Source organism: Colletes latitarsis, chromosome 6 (assembly GCF_051014445.1).
Source record: "Colletes latitarsis isolate SP2378_abdomen chromosome 6, iyColLati1, whole genome shotgun sequence".
NCBI classification, from domain to species: Eukaryota; Metazoa; Arthropoda; class Insecta; order Hymenoptera; family Colletidae; genus Colletes; species Colletes latitarsis.
In genome coordinates, this window is record NC_135139.1 from 24,738,934 (window position 1) to 24,756,803 (window position 17,870).

A 17,870-nucleotide genomic window follows, 5' to 3' on the forward strand; every position below is an offset into this window, starting at 1 on the left:
AGACAGTCTAGCGCAGTGGTTCTTAATCTTTTTAACATCGTTTCTACCTCAATTCTATGCATACCTATTTCTAAACACCTTTGTATCTGAACAAAAGTATCAGCTAAAAAAAAAATACTATTATAAAGTATGCGTAACGTATTAACTGTATTATACGGGAGTCTGAAGGGAGTCTTTCGAAGAAGATTTTTAATACTTTGGAACTCGTGGTACAAGTTAAAAAAGAAACCTTCGAGCCTTTATTTTATAATTATAAGTGTTTAAGGATTTGGCGTAGTCCGCCTGAAACATGGCAACCCGCCTAGCACCGGCGTACACGTAGAAAGCCAGGCAAAGGGTAAAATGGCGGCCAAAACTACTGCAGCAAGTGTTATTCGCTTCAGAGACGTAGATGTAGCCAGATTCTGCAACTTATCTGTAAATTTCATCGAAGATGAGGTATAAAATAGACCAATTGTTTAATTTCCTTGTCTTTCGTAAGCTATTGTGCAGGGAAGACTGATGATCCTAGCTCTTGGTGCTATTAGCTCTTGATAATAATAAATATCGTATAAAAAGTTTAATAATTTTTCAAAATATGATATAGAATCTATAATGATATATAGAGAGGGTGGACAAAATAATGGAAACAACTGAAATGTATTGTACCGTTTTATTAATATTGGGTTGAGCTAACCATCTGTCTTTAATACAACTCTTAACCTTCTTAGAATAGACTCGTACAAGTTTTGAATAGTTTCCAGTGGAATGTTATCCCATTCTTCTATCGAAACGTCTTCCAATTGCTTTAAAGATGTTGGAGAAGGGAATCTATTTTTCACTCTGTTTTCCAAAACTGTTAACGGTGGTTCGGCGATATTTAAGTCAGGTGTCTGTGCTCGCCATTGTGGAGTGACAGTAATTAAACGACCCTAATAATTCCTTCAAAATTATCTACGCTAGTATCACAATTACCATTTTTACTATAATTATATATGTAATTCTTAACGTTTAACATTTGTTAAAAGTAATTTACGATAGTATCAACTCGAACCTTGCACCAAAACAATATTGCATCTTATCAATTATTAAGCAACCGGTTCACCTAAGTACACTCATGGTCGTCAGCGTATCTAAGGTCTGTCTATCTAAACTCTAAACGTGGAGTCCTAAAAATTTGGCGATATTTGAGATTTTTATTAAAAAAAGAAGTTTGACTCTTTTTTTAATAAAAATAAGTTCTAAAAATTTGGCGATATTTGAGATTTTTATTAAAAAAAGAAGTTTGACTCTTTTTCCGACTGACTGTAAACTATTTAGTCTACAATTAGTATTCACAAATGCGTCTTGAACACCTTGTATATTGACGTATGTCTTGCCAAGCTAGAATTTCTTTAATTCAATGAAGAAGATTTATATTCTGCGTAAATGTAGCTACACGTGAACTAAAATAAATAAGAAAATTCGCGAGTCGAATAGAATATCTGCATGTTCGAGAAATAATTCGACATCTTCGCCAAATTTTGTTGCTTCTTCGAGCGGTAAAAAGAAAACTTACAGATATCGAGTTTATTTTAGTTCAGATGATAGAGGTGTATTTACATGTGCGTTAAATTTCAAGGCAATCGGCCTCTTGGTTACCGAGAAATCGTGCCAACTGGCTTGAGAAATGTCATTTCTTGAAAAACGGCTTTCAAGTCTGGCGTACACTGCGAGAATATACACAGAGTTTAGTTCAAAGTCCTATAACATTGCGATTTATTATTCAATTTACGACTTCGCTGTACCGATTATAGCAACTTCAATTTATAAATCATCCACTGCAATACAAGCTTCGATCGTGAAAATTGTTGACTGCTCTGTTATTTAAAAAAAAAAAAATGGAACTTAATTATTTTTACTGTTTTCTCTATAGATTATTAAAGCCAACAATGTCGTACTAATATTTTCGCATATGATTATTTACTGATTATTATTACCAATGCACAAACAAATATTTACGAAGTTGCAGATACGTTTTTTTATTTCATTATCGAATATTTTTATCCAATGGTAAACAGTGAATCGTTACACTGCATTGAGTTCATGTGTAATATCATTTGCAAATATATCTTGTTATCCCTTTAAATATTTCAATTTGAATTAAAATGTTTCATTTATGCACATTACCATTACTTAGAGTCTCGGATATTAACCTTTATTATTTATGCAATTTAAACATAAACATCCGTGAGGGTAAATCGGTTTGAACATTTTAATCGGCAATGCTATTTTTAACAGCAAACTTGACCGCGAAATTAATCGATATCCAATATTTTAATTACGAAGGATTATGCGAATTTAAAACAAAATAAAACATTAAAATTTATATCAATAGACGCGAACAATATTATTCGTTTAAAATAAAAACAAAATTTATGTTGATTTTTTGCGTTTCATTTATTTCATAATAAAAATAATCTGGAAAAGTATAAAAACCTACACCTTTCTTCTTATAAATATTGTATAAACATTTTCGTTGCACCCTGTTTCCAACTACTGTGCTATTAACAATTCAATAGTAAGTATTCCATCAGTGCATTGTAGAGTCATTTATAAAAGGTGTGATACTCCATAAGAATGCAAATAATTAAAAGTATTTTTTTAAATAATCTTTTCATACTAAATTGTAATCTTCTCTCTTCTTTTTAGATTGTGTTCACTTCTTATAGAGTATCCCTAAAATGTAAACAAGATGTATAACAAATGCTTGTTAATAAAATGATAACAATATGTTTATACTACACGCGTGATATAACAATCATATAATATTTAACAAACGAGTCAGATCGAGATAAATTAATCCAGCTTAGAATCTAACCAAATTTTTAAGCCAATCTGGCTTAAAATCCAAGAAATTACTAAAAATTAATCTCAGATTTAATTTAAATCAATTAACGATCGTTCGAAAGTTTCGGATACAATTGACTGCAATTCCATTTACGTCATTGCTAATTGCATTTACTTATCGTTTGATTTATCGTGCTATTTTTATGCATTTAATGAGCATATACATATTTATGCCCAATTCTTATTTGATCATGAATATTCTATTAAGAAGACTGTCCAGTTTGAAAATAAACATATTCTTAGACAGTACGCGCCAAACATCGAAACTGTTTTTCGAGAAATGACATTTTTCAAGCTAGTTGAAAACCATATTTTTAGGGTTCCAAACTAAATACAGCCCTTACGAATACTGACCTGAAGTGTTTTAAAACAATTTACACGCATTACGCAACTTTTTGTACTGATATTCTCTTACTACTGATAGCGACTTTTATAAGCAACAGTAATTTCGTTATTTATAAAAATAAAATTTTATGTTAATATATTAACTATATAGTTTCATATCTCATATAAAAATTCATTAATTATATAGTTTCATATCTCATATAAAAAGTCATGAACTTCCTACTTTTTTCTTTTTTGCTATATTGCTATTATAGCAATGTTATACAATAGGAATGAAAACGAATATAATTCCAGGTTCAAGTATCTTGATTTCGACTTTGATATCGTAATTGCACGATTATGTAATGTACTATTCTACCGTCTCAAATGTTAATCCCGTGAAACTTCTTTTTATCATTATCGATATCGTATTTACATCAACTGTATTATCAATCAATAATATTTTCTAAAGGCAAAATTTCAGAATCTATAATTTAGAACGAAGAAGTTCAATTTTTTTAGCAGCGCGCTTTTGTAAATCGATCAGTCTCATTGCCATTCCCATATTGCCCTGAATCTTAATTTTTCCTTGGAAGAAAGCTTTCTGCGGATTCAGTTTTCCAGATATAAAATCAACGATATCTACATCGTTAATTATGATTGTAACATCGGGTTTAGTCTTTCCGTAATATTCAATTTTCCCTTTTCCTACTTTAGCATCTATGACCCAAAAGCCTTCTGCACCACCCGGCCCGTTTATCACTTTAAATCCATATACGCCGCGAACGTTGGCTATCAGATTGTCTTCATCTTCTTCCATCGCACTTTCTAATATTTTGAACAACGGATACGCTTTGAAAATACTTGGATCGGCATTTCCATTCACATTCTTTTGGAGTAAGCTTCGCTCGGGGAAGCCCAAACGATACAGAGCAACCACAACTGCCCCGCCTAAGCCTATATTATGTTGTAGCGCAAGTTTCGCTTTCGGGACTTGTCTTTTACCAGCTTGACCTCGAAGCTGCCAGCAGAGTTCAGCACATTGTGCTAATCCTGTTGCTCCCAAAGGATGCCCTTTCGAGATTAAACCACCGCTCGGATTTACCACAAATTTTCCCCCATACGTATTGTCACCCGCGTCAACTAATTTCCCGCCTTGACCGGGTAAACAGAGACCCAAAGCTTCGTACGTAATGAGTTCATTAGTTGAAAAACAATCGTGTAATTCTATAACATTCACGTCGGTTGGTTTGTAAGACGTCTGCGTGAATACTTTCTCAGCGGCATTTTTTGTCATGTCATAGCTGTAACAAAACAAAAAATAACGTGATTAATTTTAACTCGAAAAAATAAAAATGAACTTTGTCTAGATAAAACTGTTGTTCATAGTTCAGGAATAAAAGTTCATTGAGATGAAGCATTATTTGTCATCCGTATAAAAATGTGCTCTTACCCAATAAGTTTGATAGCACTCCTTTCTGAAAATGTTGAAGGCAGATCTGTAGACATTTCCATTGCTACAATTTCTACTGCTTGTGACTCAAGTTTGTGTTTATGTACAAAGTCTTCGCTAACAACAATTACAGCAGCAGAGCCATCTGATGTTGGGCAGCACTGAAGCTTAGTAAGTGGTCCAAATACTTTTGGAGATTTCAATATCTGTTCCAAAGTGTATCTCTCTTGGAATTGAGAATAAGGATTGTTCGTGGAATGTAAATGATTCTTATAGGCAATCTTTGCAAAGTGTTCTGGTCTGGTACCATATTTCTTCATGTGTTCAAGTCCAGCATTTCCAAATAGCTGGGCAGTAACTGGACTTGCATCTATGCCTGAAATTAAAGATGAGGAAAAAGTTGCGTAATAAGTTGCCCTTTAAATTTCAGGAATTAGTTTTTTGTTTAAATACGTATATTATTGCATTATTTACCAGCAATTTCGGACATAAGTTCCACATGTTTATCCATAGGATTTGTACGGTCCAAAAATTTAGACATTAGGGAGCCCTTTTCCATTCTCTCAAAGCCAAGAGCCAATGCACAATCAACAGAACCACCTTCGATTAGTTGCTTAGCCATGAGTAAAGCGGTTGAACCAGTTGAACAATTATTATTTACATTGTATATGGGACAGCCGGTGAGACCAACTTGATATAATGCCCTTTGGCCACAGGTGGAGTCCCCATAAACATATCCAACGCACGCAGCTTTAATAGAATTGTAGGAAATACGTGCATCTTGTAAAGCCTTTGTAACAGCTTCTTTTGCCATATCTGGGTAATCGAAGTCATCTCGTTTGCCTGGTTTCTCGAATTTTGTCATACCGACACCAATAACGTAAACTTTCGTTTTCGGTGACATCTTGAGTCCTCTTGAAGTGAAATGCAGGGAAATCGAAATCCGTATGAAACGCTCGCGATGTTAACGCTCGTGCAGCAGTCTTACTAATTAACTTGACGTGCAGTAACTTATTAATAAATAACGCAAATAAAGTTGAACTTTAATCTCTCATGTACATATCTAATCGCAAAAAAATAAAATAAAATCACTGAATGACGAGGCTACTTTATAGTAACCACATTCGACCACGCTTAACAGATGAACACGAATAGTTTGAAAGAGATCGGAGACTCAAATGGAAAATCGACGTTGTTGGGTAAATTATTCATGAATTTTCTTCTAGAGATGTCGCTTCCAGTACATATTCAGTAATTTCTGTCGATAAATATGTCCATTGTTAAATGAAGTTCGTAAATATAATCGTATTAAACTAATAAATATGTTATTTCTAGACGAGTCATTTTGCCTCGCCAGAAATCATTTTGTTCAGTATAAAATGCAAAACTATGTGGTCCCACTCTCCCATTTCTGTTTCCCATATTGTTAGAAAAGATTTAAAATTGTAAAATAGAGTTTATCGAAAGAACAAAACAAAAGATGGTCCTTTTTTTCTCTTTTGGCGGGAATTGTAATATCTTCGAGATGGCTTTTACATAAACCTATTCCATTGTAAGCAAAAGATGCAATAATATTTTTTTCTTTGTATTATTTTGAAAATAAGTAAAATGAAAGTTTCCTAAACATTGACAACTCTTTGTTCAAAAGTTTATGGGCATGTACCTGTGGTCTACACAGGTATAGAACTACCATCCTATACAAATTTTATTAAAATCAGTGGATGCTGTTATTAATCTTCCCTTTGTTAGATTTTAATCCTGTATAACCCAAACTATGTTTGGTTTCTTAAACAAACGATAAAAAACGAAAAGAGGAAATGTTCTAATAAACATAGCTTTCCCATCGATACCCTGACGTAAGAAATTGTAACTATTAATTGTTGTAAACAGATTTTTTGTTGGCTATATTATCTTTTAAAACGAAAATTAAGATATATTGATAATAGGTTCAACTTATAACTTCGTATGTGGTGTAAAAATTATATGTATCTTTATTTTTCTATTGAGAGCTCGTGAATTTCCAGGGGTTTGCAACCCACAGTTTGAGAGTCACTGTACTAGGAAATCGCGCCGGCCATTGCGCGCTCGTGTTTTGGTTCCGAAAAGATGGCGGACTCTTGTTTTCAAGATCGGTCATATAGAAATACGATAGTTTTGAAATGCACTGTGAAAGTTGACATGCCGTACGTGTGATAGCGTCGAGTGCATGAAAGTATCGTTACGACGGATTAATTTGCCGAATTGGGGAAGTTTCTTCGAGCGTTGTAACTGACGCGAAAGCGGTGTCTTCAGCGTGCGGAATACACGGACTCCGATTCCAGTGGTTTATAAAGATTTCTGTTGTTTTCTGTGCGAAACATCGTCCGTGGAACTGGAAAACGACACCGTAACTCGGGGAATAAAATGCTCTGACTCCCGATGAATGTTTACGATGTTTAATGCCCCGATGACCGACGCAGTAGGAACACTTATTTGGTTAGGTTGATTGGCTAGGTAGACGTTATACCTATGATACCCGAACAACGTTCCACGTGTTCCTCTCGGTGGTTCACGTTAAAGCGTGATATCGAATCGAGTTTGTAAATTGCTTATTAAATGAATTGTGCTAATCCATAATGGCTACAAGTGACTTTGATGTGGAGCTCTTTGAGCGAAGACTTCACACACTGAAGGATTCACAGGAGTCGATACAAGGTCTTTCAGCCTGGTGTCTGGAAAGGCGACAACATCATAAAAAGATTGTTGCTACTTGGCTACAAGTGCTGAAAAAGGGTGAGTCTTTGTCTCTTCGCTTTGAAGCCAAACAAATTTTAAAGTTTCGGTAGTTGTTTTGTTTTATTGTCGATATAGAGTCCTCGTGGTATCTGTATCAAAGGTTTTACTTGTACAAAGAATGTTGTTTATGGCAATTACTGAGAAGTGTTATGATCATTGGTGTATTTAATTCAGAATTAATTGCAACTCCAAGATTAATAAATTGCAATTGATTTAATATATTGACAATGGCGGCAGAATACATTACTTTTATCTTATGGAGAAAAGACAATAGATTTCTTTGATAATTTTATCTTTAATAAACATTTATGGCACCATATAGAACTAGCCTGACTATTGGACTGTTTGTTTTGAATGTGTTGATATTTTAATCTGTTATTTATACTTGAATATTATTAATATAATTTATGTATTGAAAATACTTATTTATAATTATATGTTTAAATGTTTTTCTTGTTTGCGTATGTTTTATTTTATTACTTTAACATTGTAATATATGTTGCAATGTTTTTTGAATAACAGTAAAAGTTGAGCATCGTCTCACACTTTTTTACCTGGCAAATGATGTTATCCAATACTCAAAAAGAAAAAACTTTGAGTTTGTGGAGTCATGGGGCACCACTCTACAACGTGCAACGACCATGGTCAGAGATGAAAAAGTGAAACATCGTATACTGAGGATTTTCAAAATATGGGATCAGAGACAAGTATACGACGAGGAGTTCCTTGCAGACTTGTCCGGGTTAATTTCAGCAGCTCCAAAAAAGAAATTAGATCCTCAACCGATGGCACCTCCAGAAGAATTTCAAGCTGCCCTGCTTATCTCTACAATGAGATCTTGTGCGACGTTGGAACAAGCAACGGACGCACGATTACGAGATCTGCGGGAAAGTAATATCGATGTAGAAAACGCGGAAGAATTGTGTGCTTCTTTGAAAGATCGCAGGAGAGTAGAAGATGCAGAGAAAGAAGTTGATTCGGCAGTGAGAAACGTCGAAAATTATGTTCGCGCACTAGAAGCAGAGATCAGAGAAAGGACACAAGTTCTTGAGCTATTAGAACAGGCTGATCAATTTTATGAAACTCAGAGAGGAGAAGTGAAAATAGTTACTAATGTAAGTATATTTAAAGGAAATCGCAAATACTCTTAATTGTAATTCCCATTATGGTTTAATGTTTAATGCTGTCTGTGAACAGGCATACAGGAATTTCGGGAGTCGTGTGAAAAATTTGAAAAAGAAATTGGACGAACTTTTACCTACGTTGATTTCTCCAATTCCGTCGCCGGATATAAACGCCCCATCTCCGAGTCCTGATAGCGATATAGAACTTCCAGGAGATGAGGATCAGCCTCAAAGTCAGTTAGGAATCATAGATGTAGCTCCACCATCGATGTATGGATCATATTCGCACGAGTATGATCCTGTACCAGTACCAGCACCAGAATTGGGTCAAGGCAATGATTCTGGTGATTTTACTAATAATTTTTCGTCCTTTATAGGAGGAAATATGGATTTTGGTAGTATGGTAAGACATTGCATTTCGATAACTATATCGTTTTTGGTAAATGTTGTCGTAGTTGTCATATTTTCTTCTTATTATAGAGAAATTTATTTAACGAAAGATCATCGACGCCTACTGGAATGTCGCAACAATATAACGATTCTTTAGAGGTATATTTAATTAAAATGTGCATTTATTATCTATCAAGACATTATAAAAATTTTACATACTTTTTATCAGGCTAAACCAATAGAAGTGATCAACTTGAGGCCCTCCAAGAACGAAAGTAGTAATGCAGATTTTAATATCTCTAGCTTTTTAAAGACTGTTCTTCCTTCTTCTGACGGATCCCAAGACCCCGGTGGAATCCCGGGTCTTGGACTAGATATCTCCGACGCGCAAGTGGAATCTCCACAGCGTTCGAGTTATAGACATTCACCTATATTAGGACAGCATCCGGTAACCCCTGTGATCTCAAGAATGATGAGTAATCAGAGTACGACCTTGGGTGTAAATAATTGCCAGTTAAGTCACAGTACTCCACTACCTGTAAGGAACTTGTCCGGCGAGTCACATACCCCTTCCCCTTACTCCAGTCAAAACAGTCAGAGTAATATCACTGGTCCTTTCGACGGCCCTACTACTAACAATACCGTTAATCCCTTGCCACCTCCGCCGTTACCTCCACCTATATTTCTTGACGATGAAAATTGTTATAACAAGTTGCCACCTAAATTTCCCACGTGGACTCCTCCAAGCGAAAGTATCAAGGAACCGGCCAAGTGGGAAGAAAAGGGTATGAGCTTAGTCAGCAATGCGAATTACGACGGTTTGACTATAAAATAATAAATACTTTTTAACATAGCGGGTTTCGCTATATCTTCAGGCAAAAATAGTATGAACCCAACCTGGCCTGGTGAGTGTGATGATAAGACGAAGACATGGATGGACGGTGATTCGGATAGGTGGGACCCCAGTAACGAGACCACGTGGGTAAACACTGGTAGAGGAAAAAATGAAATTTTATCTGAAACGCCAGAATCGCCCCCTATGTACGAAAAAGCTGGATTTACAGATCCGGTAGAGTACGACGATCCTCAGCCGCAAGAATCTCTCCTAAGTACCACTGGAGACGTGGATCATAGGTAACGAATCAAATACTTACAGTAATTAGCAAAACCGTACACACGTGATCGAGTGTAAGTGAAATTGAGTTTGTGCACGGGTCGCTAAATATTATTTTTCAGAGTAATACCAATCCCGATGAACGTGGAAAATCAATTACCGTATCGGCTGATAAAAGCAGCGGACGTCGATCATCGTAATCTGATCAGCTTGACAGGAAGTCCGGCGAATCACAACGTCAGCGAGAGTTCTATGAACACGATACCCAATAGTAGTAGTCTATGGTCCACGGGCGATCAGGATTACCGGTAAGACACCAAACTACCGATAATCGTTGCAATACATTTAAGTAATTGTAAATAACAGTTTTACATTACGACCGTTCGCGATGTAAAATCAGGCAACACATGCAGCCTGGTGACATCGTGGAAAGCGTCGATATGGAGATGTCGGACGACGAGACTGACAGTAAACCAAAGGGAAGGGTATTGGTCGACGTGAGGTCTCAGGACAGGGACATGAGAGTCGGTAATCCGTCAGCGTCGTCTCAGCACATGGACATGGATATGCGTATGATCCCGCTTCCCTCCGGGCAAATGCCGGGCTCGCACGGGCAAATGATGCAAGACGTGCGAATGATGCATTCGGGGCCCCCGCCACCACCACCTCCGCCGCCTCAGTTTCATCCGGGTCAACCGTCGTTTCACCAGGACCAAGCGGACTTTCGTCACAACCCATCCGGGGATTTTCATCCATCCCAGTCGAATTTCCACCAAAACAGGCCGCCGCCTAGCTTCCTGCAAAACCAAGACTTCGGTCAGCAGGAGTTCCACCCGATGCATCAGAATCAGCCGGACTTTCCGCAACAGGACTTCGAGTACCGCGACAATCATAATTTAAGATCGAGTCAAGAATTCCTCGGTGAGCCGCAGATGCGTGGCAGGTACTCGCAGCCGTCGGAGCATCAGCATCGGGACATGGCGTTCCATCGGAACGAAAGAGGTGGCCGCGGTGGTCGGGGTTTCCCGAGGAATCGACGGGACCGATATTCCGACGACCACAACAAACAGAGGAACTTGCAAAACAGTCGGAAACAACGGTCACAGGACCATCACAGGTCCTCGCCCGAGATCTTGCCCAACAGTCGACCGCTGTTGTTACAACCACCGGACACGGTGGTTATTCTCGACGAGGAGGGTATGCCGATAGGGCTACCGGACGACAAGGACAGTCCAGCGAATGTGGAGCTTGTGCCGGAAGCGGATCAGGAAGAAATCGTGCAAACCCTGTCGTCTCTGGATCGTAGATCGTCGCACGGTACGCCTAACTCCCGCGACCTGGACCAGCCCGTTTACTCAGGCGGGTCGAATCTCATTCACGAACACGAACTGCCGTCCGTGGAGCCCGACGACCTACCGCCGAGTCAGACGGTGACGATCGTGCCCGTGATAACGGATCCCAAGGACCCACAGCACGCTCAGTACGTACCGATATCGGAGTACGAGGAGCACGTGCAGTCGGAACCGCTGGCGTCGGAGAAGACCTGCGACATCGGCGAGTCGCTCGAGGCCCTTGGCCAAGAACCGAGTTTCATCGAGCAGCTCCCGACGGAGCAAATGGACGATCCGGCGAGCAACGATCTCAAGAGACCGTCGACGAACGGCAGCTTCGACGAGCAGAACGACGTCGCGAGTTGCAAGAAGCGAATGCTGGCCAACGGACCCCAGACGCCGACCAGCATCGACGCGGGCGTGAACGGACCTATTCCGCAAGTGTCCGCGGACGCTCACTCCGGGGTTTACGATTTCGAGGGACCCGTGGGACCCAATTTCCGACCACGTATCGGTGGTCCCGTTCCGTTTCCTCCGTGGAGAGGCGGCCCACCGCGCGGCAGAGGCTTCAGGGGCGGACCCAGAGCGCCCTGGATGGACAGAGGGCCTCGCGGCCCAGCGATCGGCAGTTTCATGCCCAGGGGCCTGAAACGTGGCGGACAGTTCAGGGGCAACGGTTTCAGGGGTCGGGGACGCGGTAACAATTGGTAAAGAGACGCCAAACCGCGACAAAACGCGCGCCCTCGTTGCAATTCGTACGAAGAGAAGTGACTCGCGCCGCTTTCGACGACCGTCTTGTACGTTGTATCATCGGGGAGCGATACGGTTATCGTGACGTTACGGGCGCACGAACGCCGCCATTGGGAAATAAATCCTCGTGTGTGCGCGAGGCAGACGAGTACGAGACCGTTTGTGCGTTGTTTTCGAGTGACAAGAGCCAATACAAGACTTTATTTTATGCTGTGTTTGTCGTTTTTGAACCCACTGGTCGTATTAGGGTAAACAATTAGTCATATAAATATAGGATTCTCATATTTTGATAAGAGGTAAACGCAACGACAAGTGTAAGATCAAAATATCGCAATGCTTGGTCTTCCGTGCATCTACCTTGCGCATGCACGTTGTTCGAACGATCACTTTTTCACTGGCGGCGCTCGTGCGCCCTAACGTCACGGGGAACTTTTTTATCACCCGGTGTACATACGACAGCTCGTATCGTCGAGTTTGGGACATTATGCGTGTTATCTCTTCGCCTGGAGGAAGAGGGGAAGTGGTCCCAGATTGTGAGATCTTCTCGTGCGGAGGATTTACGTTTCTGTGCGATCGTTTCGCCTATATACATATATAAATAAACTATATAAATATATAGATATAAAAGGTATCACACGTACACACTCACGGAGAGCTCGAATTCACACATACTGCACGGAGCTTCGAAGATTGCCCCCGAACGATTTTCGTCCATTAAATTATGTTTTTTACGACGGTGCAGTAATTCCTCGTTCAAAGTGAGAATTCAAACGGGGGATTATTCAAAGGCTTTTATATTTCTCATTGTATCGCTGTGAGGGTATTGTCAACGAATAGATGAGTTCACATACATTTATTTACAAGTAACAATAGTTTCAAAATAGTGCTAACGACATCGTGTTTGGTCTCGTTTTCACTGGGAAAAATCCCATCGATCTATCGATAATACTTTCGTAAAGATATACTGGAAAATATAAAAGTAACAAAAGCTGAGCGAGGAAGTGCTGTAACGCTTTTAATCTTTAGGCCGCGCGACACGAAATAACCATTTCGAAAACTACTGTTCGTCGAGTTTGAATCTTCGTCCAGGGACAATCGCTGCAGCTCCCGGTATACATGTATGTACAATGTTTGTTAAGATCTGGATCGCATTATCGAAGCGACGCGCGTCGGTTCGGTGATCGAATTTACCTTCTAGGATTGTACGTAAGGCAACGAAACGTCTGTTTCCACGCGTACGCGCGAACGAACGCAAGCAGACGTATTTATCGTCGGGTGTGTCGACCCGTGGAAAGTTCGCTTTCGAACAGATTCTCTCCGTCGATTCTCCTTGGAATTCGTTTCGCGGGTCGGTCTTCGTTTTGTCTTCGCTTGCCTCTACGCAATGGGTTCGATTTACGAAACAGACGTATCAATGAACCTTCAAAACTGTATTAATAAAAATGCAATGTTTATGTTCTGGTCCACTTCGTACATTTCCCTTGAATTATTTTTCTTTTTCTCGAGGCCGCAACGTGGAAATTCTTGTCAATCGGTCGCGCGAGATCGGGGAAAATCACGAGAACGGAGAAAGGACTGCGCCGCGCGACGATCTCGTATCACGTTCGCGTTACCATCGATAAAAATCGAACGCAAAAGTACCGTTGGCGAGGATTCGTTTGCCCCTACCAACCAGTTTTCGTTTCGTCACTTTATGCATAACGATTTTCCAAACGATCTCGCTCGCGTCGAGAGAACCACGAAACGAAACCTATGTGTACGTTTACGTATGTGTAACACGACAATCCCCGGCGACGGAAATACTTTCACCTTCTATCGCTTAAGACGATCCTGTACCTTTGTTAGCGATCTCGTCTCGACGGGCGTTTAATCGTTAGACGGTAGAATTGTAAGTTGGCAAGCAAACGAATCGTTGTCAGAACGTCTCGCGTAGATAACACTGGCGAAGCGCACAGTAAATAATGTGTAGCAAATACGCAAAATCCTTGGAAAACAATTGTTTAATAAAACATTGCAATCTACCGAGGATCCTCGCCAGCACTCGTTCGACAAAACCGTGATCCCGCATTACGTACACTGTATTTCCTTCGTACCCATTTGTCTCACCCTTTAAAGCATTCCGACCGAGTACGTTTCATTTCCTCCGCCGTTGCGACGCGGAGGAACCGAAGCGTCTCGGTGTTCAGTTTCGTTCGCAGATCCGTGGGCGTGGTCGTGATATCGTATTTCCATAGATCCATAGCTCTTTCGTTTCTGCATCGTCCGGTTAGTTCGCGCGTTTCGCTCGCCGTTGCGGTACCTGAACGTACATTTAAGATTTCTTTTTTTATTCACGGTCTGCGAGTATTTATAGATTTAACGATTCACGGTTCCGCGGGTCCGCGAATGCCACGTTTCTTCCTTTGGATGAATTCTCTCTGGTCTTTTAGCGAGTAAACGGCTACGGTGCTTCGATCCACGCGTGTCGGGGAATCTCTATGGATCTCTGAAATTCTCACGTGATCCGCCTACGCGCGACTCGTAGCATTCCTTTCGTCGCAGGAAATTTGGATTTTGGTGCTATCGTTTCGCGCGAAATCATTTTCTTTTTTTATTTCGCAACGATCTCGTTTGATTTTTTTTTTTATAAATGTCTTCGTCAGAAGTTTGTTGAAAAATTAAGAGTTTATATCGGTCGACGAGTACTTTTTACCAGTTTTTCATTTATGAATAATAAGTTCGTCGAACGACGGAACGGTCGCACGGTGATCGATAGCCTCGTCCGTCGTTTCATCTTTGAATGCTTTAAAGGGCATATCCGTGCGGATTTCAAAGAATGTAGACCGCTTATCGATTCGCATGTACCCACGCGCGACAGACACGTAATACTTGTAACACGAGCGCGAGTATGCGAGCAACAGAATGTATAAATACATATTGTACAGCTTTTAGCGTTATCATTACCTTTTTCTTTGTACAATGAGAGGGACAAAATGGCGAATCGATCCCCTCATCGAGATCCTCTTATTATCCGTTGCTTTCTCTCTATCTTCACTTCATTTTTCTTTTTTTTTTTTTTTTTTTCAAATTTCTGTAATAAAATTACCGAGAGGAAATAATACGTTTGAATAAAATATACTCGCGTGCAAATGTGTTCTGTTTGACGTTAAATGGAGTAGATTGTGCGTTCGGCCATGAAATTCGCAATTATCCATCCTTTGTGATCTTCACAGATATCGCAGCATCCGTACTGCACGGAAGCGCAGTTTATTTATTTAATGAACGTCTTCGATTTGATTAATTTTCCGTACAAAAATGTTAATATCTAAAAACACGTATATAAATTTAGTAAGGACAATACGCAATTTTATTATTACTAGTTATATTTTTTATTTATTATTGATAGAAACGTGTATATAAATTCAGGAAGAAGAACAACACGCAATCAGATAATTGCGTGCTCTCGCTATATTTATATACATATAGTTCTATATTTTTAGGTATTAACAAGTAACGTTTCTGTACCGAAGAAGGCCTTGATTGAAGGTCAAAAATGTTTATTAAATAAATGGACTATGCTGAAATATTTTTTTCTCAATATAACGAGCAAATTATGCAACTGCTTACACTTTGTGATCTTCCCCGAGCAACATCTCTAAATCGTAATTGATTTTACAGATCGTTTTCATTGTTCATTTTATTTCTCATCGATATCGATTTCAACGGGCTTTCCTCGAGACTAACATCGAAGAACGCGACGGAAAATGATCGTACACGATAAATCACATCGAAGAATGTAGACGGATGGTTGAAGACATATGCTCGTTAGTGTATCGTGCACAGTGTTTTGCTCGGGCGTTCGATCGACGCCTTCTGTTCAGCGTCGAAGAGGGGGATCTGTGAAATTGCGAATTCATTGTCGGCGCTCTTTACTTCGCGAAGCTGCGTGTGGTCGTATCGATTTTGGCGACGAAGCCACGCGATACACAGTGTGCGTGATTTAAGCGGCTACCCTTTTGCGCGGGTGGACCTTCGTGCTTCTCGTGTACGATACCAGCGATATTGTTCAACCGTCGAGAATTTATTAACTCCTTCGTGCCCCGCGCCTAAATGCACCACGTCGTTTCTTTGTTCCCTTATTCATCAAAAATTTTTCTAAACTGTATAACACTATTTCTACCGCGAATTCTATTACTTTTAACGGTATCAGGAAAAAATGATCAAGCTGTTGTAAAAAGGTAGAAATAGTATTAGAGAATAATCCATAGTTCCATCGTGCATTGTTCGTATATTTAATGTCTTTTGTAACTAGATTCGTCATCGTCCTCAGAATTTATTATATTTTTTATTTGTGATCTAATCCAGACCTAAATGCACCACGTCGTTTCTTTGTTCCTTTATTCATCAAAAATTTTTCTAAACTGTATAACACTATTTCTACCGCGAATTCTATTACTTTTAACGGTATCAAGAAAATGTGATCAAGCTTATGTAAAAGGTAGAAATAGTATTAGAGAATAATCCATAGTTTCATCGTGCATTGTTCGTGTATTTAATGTCTTTTGTAACTAGATTCGTCATCGTCCTCAGAATTTATTATATTTTTTATTTGTAATCTAATCCAGACCTAAATGCACTACGTCGTTTCTTTGTTCCTTTATTCATCAAAAATTTTTCTAAACTGTATAACACTATTTCTACCGCGAATTCTATTACTTTTAACGGTATCAAGAAAAAGTGATCAAGCTTATGTAAAAGGTAGAAATAGTATTAGAGAATAATCCATAGTTTCATCGTGCATTGTTCGTGTATTTAATGTCTTTTGTAACTACATTCGTCATCGTCCTCAGAATTTATTATATTTTTTATTTGTAATTTAATCCAGACCTAAATGCACCACGTCGTTTCTTTGTTCCTTTATTCATCAAAAATTTTTCTAAACTGTATAACACTATTTCTACCGCGAATTCTATTACTTTTAACGGTACCAAGAAAAAGTGATCAAGCTTATGTAAAAGGTAGAAATAGTATTAGAGAATAATCCATAGTTTCATCGTGCATTGTTCGTGTATTTAATGTCTTTTGTAACTAGATTCGTCATCGTCCTCAGAATTTATTATATTTTTTATTTGTGATCTAATCTAGACCTAAATGCACTACGTCGTTTCTTTGTTCCTTTATTCATCAAAAATTTTTCTAAACTGTATAACACTATTTCTACCGCGAATTCTATTATTTTTAACGGTATCAAGAAAAAGTGATCAAGCTTATGTAAAAGGTAGAAATAGTATTAGAGAATAATCCATAGTTTCATTGTGCATTGTTCGTGTATTTAACGTCTTTTGTAACTAGATTCGTCATCGTCCTCAGAATTTATTATATTTTTTATTTGTGATCTAATCCAGACCTAAATGCACCACGTCGTTTCTTTGTTCCTTTATTCATCAAAAATTTTTCTAAACTGTATAACACTATTTCTACCGCGAATTCTATTATTTTTAACGGTATCAGGAAAAAGTGATCAAATTGATGTAAATGGTAAAAAGATGAATTTTAAAAATTAGAAATAGTATTAGTGAATAATCCATAAGAGAATTTATATTGCAATAACGATGTAAATGGTGGACACGAAGGGGTTAAAGACAGAGAGGGGAGCGTGTGCAACGGTACAGAGAAATATTTTCCGGCCAGGCGGACGTGTATAATACTCTCGAGTGTCGCGTTCTTTGTGAGCTAATGTGCAATTTGCGGCGCGATAAAGC

General features: G+C 38.9%; 2 protein-coding genes across 3 annotated transcripts; one reads left to right on the forward strand and one right to left on the reverse strand.

Moving 5' to 3' along the window:
* The first annotated feature begins 426 nt into the window (after positions 1-426).
* Positions 427-16,652, forward strand: LOC143342724 (uncharacterized). Of its 2 annotated transcripts, none has more exons than XM_076766902.1 (9): positions 427-438; positions 6,670-7,417; positions 7,943-8,535; positions 8,618-8,947; positions 9,025-9,093; positions 9,164-9,719; positions 9,789-10,068; positions 10,171-10,356; positions 10,449-16,652. In XM_076766902.1, exons 2-9 carry the CDS (start codon positions 7,261-7,263, stop codon positions 12,088-12,090), a joined length of 3,813 nt encoding a protein of 1,270 aa, XP_076623017.1. In that variant the 5' UTR covers positions 427-438; positions 6,670-7,260; the 3' UTR covers positions 12,091-16,652. The 2 variants fall into 2 exon arrangements, with proteins under 2 accessions (XP_076623017.1, XP_076623018.1); XM_076766903.1 differs by having other exon boundaries at positions 9,810-10,068.
* On the reverse strand, positions 1,852-5,781 carry Scpx (Sterol carrier protein X-related thiolase). Its single transcript, XM_076766907.1, has 3 exons — positions 5,120-5,781; positions 4,646-5,021; positions 1,852-4,496 (listed from the first exon to the last, which is right to left on the reverse strand). The coding sequence occupies exons 1-3, from the start codon at positions 5,547-5,549 to the stop codon at positions 3,680-3,682; spliced, it is 1,623 nt and encodes a 540-aa protein (XP_076623022.1). The 5' UTR covers positions 5,550-5,781; the 3' UTR covers positions 1,852-3,679.
* Positions 16,653-17,870: the final 1,218 nt, after the last annotated feature.

Coding starts and splice junctions, on each gene's coding strand:
- Scpx (XM_076766907.1), bottom strand. CDS start 5,549: ATGTCACCGAAAACGAAAGTTTACGTTATTGGTGTCGGTATGACAAAA. Junction 5,022..5,119: donor ACTTATGTCCGAAATTGCTG/GTAAATAATGCA, acceptor CTTTAATTTCAG/GCATAGATGCAAGTCCAGTT. Junction 4,497..4,645: donor AGTGCTATCAAACTTATTGG/GTAAGAGCACAT, acceptor GTTTTGTTACAG/CTATGACATGACAAAAAATG.
- LOC143342724 (XM_076766902.1), top strand. CDS start 7,261: ATGGCTACAAGTGACTTTGATGTGGAGCTCTTTGAGCGAAGACTTCAC. Junction 7,418..7,942: donor GCTACAAGTGCTGAAAAAGG/GTGAGTCTTTGT, acceptor TTTGAATAACAG/TAAAAGTTGAGCATCGTCTC. Junction 8,948..9,024: donor ATATGGATTTTGGTAGTATG/GTAAGACATTGC, acceptor TTCTTATTATAG/AGAAATTTATTTAACGAAAG.